Here is a 14,463-nt window from a genome sequence, read left to right as displayed (position 1 = left end):
AGGGGAGCATGAAGGATGGCGTGGACGTAAAGGCTTAATTAAGCACTGGGCTAAATGCTAAATGGGTACAACATTGCAAATACAACAACCAAAAAAGAAAAAAATAAGTTAGATGGCACTTATGTGCTAGGCATTCTTTTAAGCACTTTCCCTATAGCATTAATTATATATCATTATAAATACCATCAATCACATGTACGTATGATTAACTTATTTAACCCATACAGCAATCCAATAAGGTGCATACGACTACTACCCTCACTTCACAGAGGACGTACCTGAGGTACAGACAGCTAAGGAGCGTGTCCAACGTCACGCGGCTAGATACGCAGAGGCATGAGGCAGACGAGGCGGTCTGGAGTTGGGGGCTGAGTTCTGAACCTCTGTACTATCCTGCTTCTCAAAAGTATTACCAATTGTTTTTCTTATTATATTTTTTATTTCCTGTAATAAAAACTATTTACTTTCACACATGCTATGTTTCCAACAGCCATCACTACTAGTAATTGATTAGATAAAATTAGGTCCTTTTCAACTTGAGATTAAGATATGGATGGCAATTTGTAATATAACTTTAAGGGCTGACTAATTATTAGCAAATGTTTGAAGAATATATTTGAAGAAACAGTAAGCGTGATGAGTGGTTTACATTATCCCTTAAAACAAAAGCCCCCAGTAGAAACAATGGGCAATGAGAGTTTGGCGTTACCCACTACTGCTGAATGTACGTGCAGCCCCCAGCAATTCTCCTCCTGGGCATCTGCCCCTAAGAACTATGTATGTACGTACATGTGCTAAAATGTTGATGGCAGTCCTATGTGTAGCAGCCTGAGACTGCAGGCTGCCCAACGGCCCATGCCCATCAACAGTAGACCAGATAAGTAAACTGTGTTATATAACACAGCAGAGGAGGGAGCCACAACTGTATACAACAACATGGATGAATGGCACACGAAGAGAACGTTAATGAAAGAAGCCAGACACGCAAGCACACGTCCTGTATGACTCCATCCACGTGAAGTGCAGACCAGGCAGAGCCAGTTGATGCTACTGGGTGGGTAGGGGTCGGGGGAGCAGGAGAGCTGTGTCTCGTGAGCAGTGACTGGGGGGCGTGTGAGGAGGCTCACGGGAAACCAGTCATGTTCTGCTTCTGGAACTGGGTGCTGGTTACTCACGTGTCCAGTTCATGAAAATTCATCAAGTGTACATTTATGGCATGTAGAGTTTTCTGCATATATGTTCTATAAAAAGTGAAATGGAAGTTGATATCTTTAAACATTCGTCTATAATTTTTAATGGATTCTGATGAATTTAATACAAAGGGAAACAATTACATTATTACCATCATCTAATATTTGAGTGCTAACCATATGGCAGGTCCTGTGTTAAAAGCTTTACATGAATGAATCTCACTTAATCCTCACAAACATCCTACAGAGACAGGCATGACTGTTAGCTCCACTTTCCAAATAGAAAACTAAGCCTTGGATTCATTAAATAATGTGTTAGAGCAGAAAATCAAACTCAGGCAGTCCTAACTCTAGAGAATATATTCTTATCTATCTAGCTATTCTAAACTTCAGGTGAAGAGAATTCAGTCAGCTATAACAAGGCAAAAGAGACATAGTGGTCTTCAGCTTTACTCCACATAAATGTGCACTCACATTATTTCCAAGTGGAACCTCCAAGTAGAAAAAACACTAGCCACACTAGGTGTAACAAGCCACAGCATAGACAATTTGTTTCCCACAATCAAAACACTTTATTTAGTTGCAGCTTATCTGTTCAGGCCTGAGAAAAAATAAATGTTGAGAGTTTCTAAAAATAAACTCTACTTTCCTAACTCAATTCTGTCCCTTAAGATTATTCACTCCAGTGACATAAAGTACATCTTTAATTTAAGAAAACATAGCATGGCAGAAGAATATTAGCACAGCTAAACCTTAGCGCCATCATCCATCTTTTACGATGCTACGTCAGTGGGCTGTATCGAAGGGATACGCTGATGACTCACACTCACAATGCAGAGTTACCAAGCAATTTATGAATGAAAACAGAACAAATGCATTATGTAATAAAGTTTTAACAAAGGTAACACAGGGAAAATAATTCCATAATTAGTGAAAGCATTTGGTAATTTACCAACATTAAATTTACCTCTTTGGAGGGGGAAGCGGGAGATGTGAAAATTGTCATCCAATAGGACCATACAAACATAACAATGAACAGATGGAAAGCCACAAGGTAAACAACGGCCTTTCCTGGTAAATAAAAACAAATAACATTTCATTGAATCCAGGTGAAAACAGGAAAAAGCATTATATATTAAAACACAATATTTAGGGTCAGGAGGCTCGATCCAATAAAAAATTTAATTAAAATGTACTAAAAACATCAAATATATACATTCCTTTATCTGCATGACGTTAACATTACAGATATGAAAAAACATTCTATTCCTGCATTTAAGGGTTATTGGCCTGGTTTATAAGTAAAGACTGTATTCTGAGATGAGATTTGATTTCATTAAGTTGCTGAAGATTTAAGCTGACATCTTATGAGCACCTCCTTCAAAAGCACTTCCTAAAAGTTAGATTTTAAATGACTTAAAAATTATTATTTAATGTTCACTATGATCATTAAATCCAAGGAACTATATACTGAAAATAAGCAACTCAATTCCTGGACTGTCAGGAAAGGTATCCTAAATTCCATTGTCCTTTTCAACACAGGGTAATGAAAAAATTTTAGCCACTCTGAATTTCTGCCATAACTGTTTCCTAAGTGGATTAGTGTAACATTCCAACATCTTTATCTCCAATATTCACTCACTGATATAACTAAAAACTTTGTTGTGTTCTGTGGTTTTTCTATCTGTAAGAAGTGGGACTGGTTTCCATTAAGAAGCCAGAACTAGTTACCAAGTGCTTAAATTCTTTTTCAGTTTGGAATGCAGCACCACAAACGCACTGAAGAAAACAAAGCACAGATGAGCATAAAAGTTTGAGATTCTACTCATTTTTAAAGTTCGGATCCAATATTACTTTTTCCAAAAGCCTCCTCCATTACTTTCAGAATTTATTATCCCTTCATACTATCTCCCCAAATAATTTACTCAGACTTCAATTAAAGCACTTAATGTGTTTCCTTTAGGTTAGCTGCTTAATATTGATGAGTTAATGAATGCAAAACACTTAGAACAGTGTCTGACACATAATAAATCCTCAATAAATATTGGCTATTATTATCATTGCTGTCCAAGTATAGCAGTCCCTTCTTCTCAAAAACTGGTTCTTCTTGTGCATTCCCTATTTCAGTGTTACCCAAGTATAGAGACTGATAAAAGTTTTCACTGGTCTGCAGTTAAATGAGAAACATTAAGAACAAGGTAGTGAAGTTTTTATAAAGCTAACATGTATTCAATTTGAGGTACTGTCCTTCTTTTGGTCTGAGGTTACTTTTCCTTATGTTTTTGGTTTTTAAAAAATGTTTTCACATAAAATAATGATACGAAATTGACAACTTGCTGGACCCCAGCATTTTCTTCTGCCATTATACTGGTCCATGCCTGGTCTAACAGAACAGAACCCTGAGACACAGATGACTGATGCAGGAAGCCAGGGCTCGATGACCCTCACAACGCATGGCTGGCTAATCAGCACGGAGCGCGTACTTCAACTTCTAGCTCCTAATATCTCCTTCAAAGTAAACTTCTCATTCTTTTCACTGCTAGTGCAACAGTTCTTAAATTGTTGCTCATGTCATTTGGGTCACTGCACAGGCCAATGGGCGCCCTTGCCTTCCAGTCTCTTGCTTCCAACCCATCTCAGTGGCCAGCGTAAAATATGTGGCTCACCGTTTCTTATCCCCGTTGGCTATGAAATTCCTGGGAAATAGCTCCATCTACATGACTAATGAATGCATTCTAAAACTCTGGAACTTCCTAGTAACCATATTTATTTTAACTATAGCTACTCAAATCAGCACTTCTACCTACTGAAAGTCTACTAGAAGACATATAACGTTACCTTATTTCTAGCCCTCACAATGGTCTCGTAGGTATTCTTTCAGTTTACAAATGTGAAATCGAAGGTTCAGAGAATTTAGTATTTTGCCCAGTGTTACTTACTTACTAAATGATAAAGCCAGAATTCAAACCCATATACGCTTGATAAAAACCCAAGGTCTTTCTCACCGTGTCATATCTAAACTAATTTTCCTCCGCTTTTTAAATTATTATCTTAGTGGTCACATCCTACTTCAGAGATAACATCTGGTGCCAAGATGAAGCCCTAACCACAACTTCCTTCTATTCTCAAATATGCTTTCTTTTCACTTTCACAAAAACTGATTGTCATCCTCATTAAAAATTGTGGTTTCGCAAAATCTGCATTCTCTATTATTCCAGCTCCCTCTAGGCTAAACCCCATGGTCTAACCAATGGATTCAATAGCATCCTTTCATTTGTTTCTCCTTTGGAAAAACAGGCTGGAGCTCAGTCTCCAGTTACACCAACACTGAAACCATTTATCAAGTCTGCAATTTTATCTTCACCTAGCTCATTTCACTTTTTTATATTATTGCCTTGCCCCCATATTCAATCAAGTATGTCAATCCTCATCTACATATTATTGCATAGCTTGGTTACTTTAACTTTAAACTTCTTAATCATTGAGTTACTTACAACTAAGGCTAGAATATAGAACAATATACTTTAACATTTTTTAAACATTTAATATTTTTTTAGAATATTTTTGCTCTCCATAAGAACAAAAACACATGGTTTTTGCCTTAAAAAATCTTAACCTTCAGTTAAAGAAAGAAAAGATAAAATAAATCTCTTAGTATATTGCCTGGAATATAGTAAGCACTTAATAGACGGTAGTTATCAAATTATAAATAATAACAGGAAATATTGTTTTTAAATAAGTTCAAATTAGTGTGACTACTAATAATCCCATATATATGCTATAAACTATTGGTTAGAAGTAATACTTAAAGCAAAAGCTTAACTCATCAAATTGAATCAAAGTTCAAAGAAAAACTGAACCTATAAATCAAAAAGTCTGACTCAAAAATCACCTGTAACTGAATTAAGAAACAAGCAAATAAGCAAACAAAAAACTTTACTGAAAGGCTCTCTGAAAGACATGGGGAAAATAGCCCCAAGACATAATGATCCAAGTTAAAAGTTCTTTTATAAGAACTTCAGAAATTCTCTGCTTTCTATATCTGTGCTTTCAACACACAGGAAACAGTTTTGATTTTAAGCAAGAAAAACAAGCCCACCAAGATAGAGTCTAGATTTATTCTGTTACTGAGAAGTTAGATCCAAAGTCAACTTGAGATTTACATGCTTAATGCCTTCTCTTTTCACCAATAAGAATATTTATTAATAATTTCTAGGGACTTCCCTTGCGGTCCAGTGGATAGGACTCAGCGCTTCCTCTGCAGGGGGCACGGGTTCGATCCCTGGTCGGGGAACTAAGATGCTGCAAACTACGCAGCTCGGCCAAAAAGACAACCACCACAAAAAAAAAGTTTCTAACTATTCAACTGTTTTAGAAACCCTCTGGATTTTCATATCTCAAATCAAATTTTATTTTTGAAATTTGATCTCAAAGGACCTAAAATTTTCTTTTATCTCAATAAAATTTTGAGTAATGATTTTTCTCTCTAGACACGGTCTCTTTGATTAGTCATTAAAACTTTAATTCCATTTCAAAATGAACTAGTAATACAATTTACAAATTCAGAGTCTGGTTACTTAATTAAATGACTATGAGTAGTAAAGTACTATTTTAAACGAATGCATAAACAAGAGAACCACCAATAAAATTTAGACGTCATGAAACAACACCTCCTCCTCAAACTTAGCTAGAACTGATATTAAAAATCTTTGAATCGTTACTACAAAGAGTTCTGAAGAATATACAAGGCAAAAATATGTATATAAATACATCAAAGAAGTTTGGGTACTAGATGCCTTACAAAATAACAGCAACTTCAATTTACATAAATAACACAAATGAGAATATACTGAATGTATAAAAATAAATCTAATAACACATCTCCTTTTAATCACTTAAGCTTTAAGAATATATATTTTCTTTCTGGAAACCAAAACACACACAGTCATCACTAAATAACAAGTATATGGGTTGTAATTAAGACACCATAAGTAGTCTACTTAACTTGAGAGTAAAAGTTAAAAGTGCCTTACCGTTTTCTCCATTTCCAGAAAGTGTAACTAGAATAGAAGAAAACACAGTGAATATATTTTAAACACTTGTGTATAAACTTTATTTCAGGTTGACTATTCACCTTAGTATCACTTTCATAAAATTTAGTTGTAAAATGTAAACAATAATGCAAATTCAGAATTGCACACTCAAAAACCATGGAAACATTAAAATTCAAATTCTTCTTTATCATAAACATTGCAATTACATTAAAATTTTTCTTCAGACCTTTGTTAATTTTAAGCGTATCAATATGGTTATAGTTATGATGTTTTCTTTAGCTCTTTTCTTAATGCTACCTACAGAATGAGTGGAACTCTCCTCTATGGCACTCACATGGCACTTAATTAAGTAGTCTGTGATGTAATTTACCAAACTTTTTGTAAAAGCTACACACAAAACACATTGTTATTTTTCTACAGAAAAAAAAAAAAAAAGAGGAACTTATCCTGTAATTTTTAGAGCGCTTTTCTTCCTAGTTTGAAACCCTGGGAACTGCTCCTTATTCCTCCGCTCTGGATAGTCCAATGGCCTCTGGGTCCTGTTGATTCTACTACCTAACTCTCTTTACATCCGCCTCCCCCTCCCATTTCTCCCATTGCCTTGTTTTAGGACCTTCTCAAATGCGATAGCTTAAAGCAACTCTACTTGCAGTTGAACAACATCCTCACCACCAGCAAATCAACACCCACCAGTCACTTACAGAAAAAAGTCCACAGTCTTCAGAGGAGCAAACACTACAGGCCCTCTGTGATCTACAATCTGTCCACCTCTCCAGTCTCTTGTCATTTGCCCATACCCACGGTCTAATTATCCTGAAAAAAACTGCAGTTTCCTAAATACATCAGGCTGTTTCACACACTGTTGCTTCCCCTATTCATCCTTCAAGACCCGGTGTATACACTCCCTCCTTGGCAAAGCCTTCCTGAGTCCCACTCTAGGCAGAGCGGGTCACTCCTTTATTTCAACGTTGCTCACCCCTCCATCTCTACCATACCACCTCATTTTTCGCAATTACTTGTTGACATGTCTGTCTCACCCTGCTGGACTGCATTAGTGTGGGATCATGTCTTAGAACAATAACAACCCTAACAGTTATCATTAGTTCCCTCTTACAGATAAACTAAGACACAAAATAATTAAAGGACGTCCCTGAGGCCACAGAGCTAGTACATGCAGTGTAGATAAGATCTGAACTCAAGGGCTTCCCTGGTGGTGCAGTGGCTAAGAATCCGCCTGCCAATGCAGGGGACACGGGTTCAAGCCCTGGTCCAGGAAGATCCCACATGCCACGGAGCAGCTAAGCCTGGGCACCACAACTATTGAGCCCTCGCGCCACAACTACTGAAGCCCGCGCGCCTAGAGCCCGTGCTCTGCAACAAGAGAAGCCACCGCAATGAGAAGCCCGTGCACCGCAACGAAGAGTAGCCCCCGCTCGCCGCAACTAGAGAAAGCCCGCGCGCAGCAACGAAGACCCAACGCAGCCAAAAATAAATAAATAAAATTAATTAAAAAAAAAAAAATCTGAACTCAAGTGTATTTGGACTTGTATTCTTTCCTGGAGTGTGTTTCATTTTATTCAGTGTTTTAGTTCCAAAGCCTGGCATACAGCAACAATGCTTAAGAAATGTTTATTAATTCAATATCCATTTTTGACTAAAATCTCTTGATAAAATAGGAGTATCTGGATACTTCCTTAATAAACTAAAATATATCTATCTCAATCCCCAAACCAACATAATTTAACGAGAAAACACAATAGAAGTATTCCCACTAAAGTCAGGAACATAACAAGCAGGTTCATGATCATTACTTTTTTTTTTTTTTTTTTCAAACATTGTTTCAGAGAGGCATAGGGCTTTTTCCAGCCCATCTTAGGTCATTCAGGTATGGTCTGGGGCAGTTAAACCCTGAGCTGGTCCCCTCTGGCCTCACAAAGCATTTCCCCTTTATGCTAGTGTACACTACTAAAAATATAATTTTCATTAGGTGCCATATATGAAATGATTGGGAAGCACTACAGTAGCCACACAATTATAAAAGAGAAATAAATTAATCGTATAGAAATTGAAAAGAAGACATATGTATCACTACTTGTAGATTATATGACTACATTCTTTTATAGTCAAAGAAAACCAACTGTAAAACTATTATAAGTAAGAGGTGATAGTGTACAAAAACTGATATACAGAAATCAGTAGATTCCCAATATACACGTAATCACTATGTAGAAGTTATAATAAAAGAAAGTTCTATTTACAAAGCCACCTAAAAAAATAATGTTCCTAGGAGTAAATGTAAGAATTGAGCAAGATCTATACAAAAAGAAACACTTTGATGTTTCTGAGGGACACTAATAAAAATTTGAAGAAGTGGAAAGGCTTATATTCTTACATAGAAGAGTCATCATTAAAATGGCAATTCTCTTGAGGTTATTCTTATAAATTTAGTGTCATCTCAATAAAAGTGCTTTTATTTTTTAAGTAGTCAGATTCCAAAGTTCATTTGTGGAAAAATAAACTTACATGATGAAGTAGGAAAATTTTGAAAGAGATGAATAACGAAGTAGCACTAGTCAAGTCAAATCCTAGAGCACAGTATTTTAAAAATATTACAAATGCCCCAATTATTAAAACAGTTGTACTGGCTCATGAATAAATAAATCACTGGAACAGAACAGAAAGCTCCCAAATGGAACCAAATGCATATAAGAATTCACTATATGATAAACATGGGATTTCAAATCAGTGTGGATAGAGCCAATAAATAGCATCAGAATAAATGGGTAGCCATGTTGAAAAAAGATACCATTGAGATTCACAACACAGGTCAGGATAAATCCCAAATGTATCAAAGATTTAAATGCAAAAAATAAAAATAAAAACAAAATCATGCATGTACTACATGAAACAAGGGAAATTTTAAAATATATACACTTTTGGAGCTGAGTAGGTATTTCAGAGTATGACAGAGAACACAGAAGCCATAGGAAAATATTGATATATTTGACTGCATAAAAGTAAAAACAAATGCTCGAAAAAAATCACTACAAGACAACAAGAAACTAGGAAAAAATACTCACAATTCTTACTATGGACTAAAAACTAATTTCTCTGTTTAAAGAGTACGACAAATCAATAAGTTTTTTTTTAAACAACCCACTTTTTCACAGAAAAGGAAATACAAACATCTCAAACATAAAAAAGATGGTCAACCTCATTCATAACAGAAATCCAAAGTAAAACTACATGAAGATACCATTTTTAGTAATCACATTAGTAAAGATCAAAAGTTGATAACATACTGTGTGATCACACTTGTCAGAGCAGAGTTCTGATTTAAATTGCATCTGGCTAACAGTTTCTGCTGGCTGCCTCTTCCAACTTCCCACTAGGACAGCACGCAACTACAGGAAACAACAAAATTGTTCCATACCAAAAACAAAGCTACACAAACCAAGAATGACCAGAACTAGTTCGTCAAGAGGGCTTTCCTGACCACAGGAGTGGGGTAAATAAATCTCCTTAGCATACATTCCCACAGCACTATTTAATTCCCTTATCATAACACTCCTGACACTGGTATGTAATTACTCGTTTCTAATCTGTAGTTCCTTCCAGATTTTTCTTGGAGGAAGGGACGCGACTGAGTCACCAACGCCTGGCACACGGTGGAGTGGAACCAGCCCCCAGGATCTGTCAGCTGCCCCTCCGACTACACAAAGGACAGTTAGGGACAACGAACGCTGGGCCGTCTGCAGAGCCTCTGGCCTCACAGAGGGATATTCCATTTTCTGAGGATCCCAATATAGTTTTAAAAGTTCTTTTGATGATAAAGCCAGAACTATAAAAAACATTACACATACTAATGGTTACATGTGCCTTGTAAAGGTATAATGAATGTCCTTTTTTCAATCATGTCAGTGACCATGTATAATCTCATTTGCAGATAATATTAATCTAAATTTAAGTTTCTATGTGAACCTGAGAGCTGGCCACATGCTCTTCTCCACTTAACTGCCCCCTTTTCTCACCTACTCCCCACTAATTGAGATTGAAAATCCCAGATACTCTCACTTTACCACCATCCTTTGCATCTACTGTGGCCATGTGATACAGTTCTGGCTAATGGATACATCTTTGGAAAAGGAAAAGTTATGGTGGAAAAAACTTTTTCTTCCTTGACAAGTGAGAAGCATGTGAGGAGAAAGCCATTATTACTGCCTTCATCCTGTTTTTGCTTTGCATACTTATAATGTAAGGATGTGCTGACAATCTGTAACTGCCAACGTTCAACCTTGAGGGAAGAATATTTGCTGGATACAGGATTCTGGGTTGACAGTTCTTTTCATTTAACACTTGAAAAATGCCATAGCACTTCCTTTTGGCCTCCACAGTTTCTGATGAAAAACCTGCTGTTGTTCTAATTTTCCCCCATAGGTAAGGTAAACTTTTGTCACTGTTTTCAAGATTTTATCTGTCTTTAGTTTTCACAAGTTTGGTTATGATGTGTCTTGGCATGGATTTCTTTATCTTGTTTAGCATTCACTCAGCTTCTAGAACCTGTAGGTTTACGTCTTTTGTCACATTTGCAAAAATTTAAGCTATTATTCCTTCAAGTACTTTTTCAGCCACGCTCTCATTCTTCTCTCCTTCTGGAACTCTGATGACACATAGTTTAGATTTTTTTTTTTTAATAGTTTCACAAGTCCCTGATGATCTATTCATCTTTATTTCTCAGTTTAATTTCTTCTGTTGTTCACCCTGGGTAATTTTTATTCCATCTTTAAGTTCACTGATTCTTTCCTCTGCCCTCTCCATTCTGCTACTGAGCAGACTTTTATGAGTTTTTTAATTTGGCTATTGTATTTTTCAGTTCTAAAATTTCCAGTTCTAAAGATGGCTCTTCTCTACATCTTTGTCAACCGAAAGTCACACAGACTTTCTCATATGTTCACTTCTGTAAGGTTTATAGGTTTTACATTTAGGTCTGTAATAGATTTTAAATGCTGATTTTAATAAAATATGGTATGAAGTGAGGATTGAGGTTAATTTTTTTGCCTAGAGATGGACAATAGTTCCAATATCGTTAGCCAACAAAACTATACTTTCTCTACTGAGTTACCCTGGATTGTCTCATGAAAATTAATCAGCTATATTTGTAAGGGTTTATTTCTGAAGTCTCTATTCTGCCCCATTGATCTATACTCCACTCCTACTCTAACACCACCCTGACTTGATTCCAAGCAGCTTTAGAAAATCCTGAAATCAGACAGTATGACTCCTCCAGCTTCTTTTTCAAAAGTGTTTTGGCTATTTTAGGTCCTTTGCATTTCCATATAAATTTTAAGCTCATCTTATGGATAAAAAAAAAAAAAAAAGCCTGCTGGGATTTTTGGCTGGTATTGTATTGACTCTATAGATCACTTTAGAAAGAACTGATATCTTTATAATATTGTCTTCTATTCCATGATCACAGCATATCTCTTCACTTTAGATTTTACCTGATCAATACACAAACCTTGCACATATTTTGTTAGATTTATCCCTTTTATTTAATTTTTTGATCCAATTATAAATCAGCATTTTAAAAATTGAGGTATAGTTGATTTACAATATTGTATGCTTCAGGTGTACAACATAGTGATTCACAATTTTTAAAGATTACACTCCATTTATAGTTACTATAAAACATTGGTTATATTCCCTGTGCTGTACAATATATCCTTGTAGCTTATTTATTTTATACATAGTCATTTGTACCTCTTAATCCTCCATCAGTTGTTACCCTTCCTTCCTTCCCTCTCCCCACTGGTAACCTCTAGTTTGTTCTCCTATATCTCCAAGTCTGTTTCTTTTTTGTTATACTGACTAGTTTTTTTTTTCTTTTAGATTCCCCATATAAGGGATAACATTTAGTATCTTCCTCTGACTTATTTCACTAAGCATAATATCTTCCAGTTCCATCCATGTCATTGCAAATGGCAAAATTTCATTATTTTTCATGATGAAGTGGTATTCCATTGTAATATATATACCTCATCTTCTTTATCTATTCATCTGTTGATGGACACTTAAGTTGCTTCCATATCTTGGCTATTGTAAGTAATACTGCTATGAACACTGGGGTGCATGTATCTTTCCAAATTAGTGTTTTCATTTACTTAGAATATATACCCAGGAGTAGAACTGCTGGATCATATGGTAGCTCTATATTTAATTTTTGAGGACCCTCCATACTGTTTTCCACAGTGTCTGCACCAATTTCCATTCCCACCAACAGTGTACAGGGGCTCCCTTTTCTCCACATCCTTGCCGACATTTGTCATTTGTGGTCTTTTTGATGATAGACATTCTGACAAGTGTGAGGTGATATCTCACTGTGGTTTTGATTTGCATTTCTCTGATGATTAGCAATGTTGAGAATCTTTTCATGTGCCAGATGTTGGCCATCTGTATGTCTTCTTTGGAAAATTGTCTATTCAGGTCTTCTGCCCATTTTTTAATCAGGTTTTTTTTTGATGTTGAGTTGTATGAGCTATTTATATATCTTAGATATTAACCCCTTTATTGGTCATAACATTTCCAAATATTTCCTGCCATGCAGTAGCTTGTCTCTTCATTTTATCGATGGTTTCCATTGCTGTGCAAAATCTTGTAAGTTTAATTAGTCCCCCTCCTTCCTTTTTTTTGGCCATACCTCACAGCATGCAGGATCTTAGTTCCCTGACCAGGGATCTAACCTGTGCCCACTGCAGTGGAAGTGCAGAGTCTTAACTACTGGACCGCCAGGAAAGTCCCCTAATTAGGTCCCATTTGTTTATGTTTGCTTTTATTTTCTTTGCCTTAGGAGATAGATCCAAAAAAATACTGCCACAATTTATGTCAAAGAGTGTTCTGCCTATGTTTTCTTCTAGGAGTTTTATGGTTTGAGGTCTTACATTTAGGTCTTTCATCCATTTTGAGTTTATCTTTGTACCTGGTGCAAGAAAATGTTTTAATTTCATTCTTTCACATGTAGCTGTCCAGTTTTTATAGCACCACTTTTGAAGAGACTGTCTTTTCCCCATTATATATTCTTGCCCCATTTGTCATAGGTTAATTAACAATAAGTGAGTGGGTTTATTTCTGGGCTCTCTATCCTGTTCCATTGATTTATGTGTCTGTTTTTGTGCCAGTACCATAGTTTTGATCACCGTAGCTTTGTAGTATAGTCTGAAGTCAGGGAGCGTGATTCCTCCAGCTCTGTTCTTTCTCAAGATTGTTTTGGCTATTTGGGGTCTTTTGTGTCTCCACACAAATTTTAAACTTATTTGTTCCAGTCTTATGAAAAATGCCCTTGGTATTTTGATAGGGATTGCACTGAATCCATAGATTGCCCTGGGTAATATGGTCATTTTAACAATATTAATTCTTTCAGTCCATGAAAATAATACATCTTTCCATCTGTTTGTGTCATCTTCAATTTCTTTCATCAGTATCTCATAGTTTTCTGAGTACAGATCTTTTATCTTCTTAGGTAGGTTTATTCCTAGGTTTTTGGGTTTTTTTTTAACGCGATGGTAAATGCAAGTTTCCTTAATTTCTCTGTTAGTTTGTTGTTACTATATAGAAATGCAACAGATTTCTGATATTTGTTTTGTATCCTGCAACTTTACCAAATTCACTGATGAGCTTTAGTAGTTTTTTTGCTGGGGTCTTTAGGATTTTCTATGTATAGTACCATGTAGTCTGAAAACAGTGACAGTTTTACTTTCCGATTTGGGTGCCTTTTATTTCTTTTTCTTCTCTGACTGCTGTGGCTAGAACTTCCAATACTACGTTTAATAAAAATGGTGAGAGTGGCATTCTTGTCTTGTTCCTGACCTTAGAGGAATGATTTCAGCTTTTCATTGTTGTGTATGATATTAGCTGTGGGATTATCATATATGGCCTTTATTATGTTGTGGTATGTTCCCTCTGTACCCACTTTCTGGAGAGTTTTTATCATAAATGGATGTTGAATTTTGTCAAAAGCTTTTTCTGCATATGTTGAGATGATCATATGGTTTTTATTCTTCAATTTGTTAATATCATGTATCACACTGATTGATTTGTGGATACTGATCTATCCTTGCATCCCTGGAATAAATCCCACTTGATCATGGTAAATGATCCTTTTAATGTATTGTTGAATTTGACTTGCTAATACTTTGTTGAGGATTTTTGCATCTATGTCCATC

At 35.9% G+C, this 14,463-nt stretch overlaps 1 protein-coding gene across 4 annotated transcripts in view; it reads right to left on the bottom strand.

Annotated features, from left to right (window-relative positions):
- ZDHHC20 (zinc finger DHHC-type palmitoyltransferase 20) overlaps window positions 1-14,463 on the bottom strand; it is a 72,002-nt gene that overhangs the window by 38,420 nt on the left and 19,119 nt on the right. For all 4 annotated transcript variants that reach the window (XM_061171175.1, XM_061171172.1, XM_061171173.1 and 1 more), the window contains exons 2-3: window positions 6,224-6,250; window positions 2,158-2,261 (exon numbers count right to left, since the gene is read on the bottom strand). In XM_061171175.1, coding sequence (XP_061027158.1) covers window positions 2,158-2,217 — 60 coding nt within the window. In that variant the 5' untranslated portion in view covers window positions 2,218-2,261; window positions 6,224-6,250. The remainder of the gene's footprint in view (window positions 1-2,157; window positions 2,262-6,223; window positions 6,251-14,463) is intronic.

Source organism: Eubalaena glacialis, chromosome 16 (genome assembly GCF_028564815.1).
Source record: "Eubalaena glacialis isolate mEubGla1 chromosome 16, mEubGla1.1.hap2.+ XY, whole genome shotgun sequence".
Classification (NCBI taxonomy): Eukaryota; Metazoa; Chordata; class Mammalia; order Artiodactyla; family Balaenidae; genus Eubalaena; species Eubalaena glacialis.
Note: the sequence above shows the minus strand (reverse complement) of the source record. Positions and strands in the feature narration are given on the sequence as shown.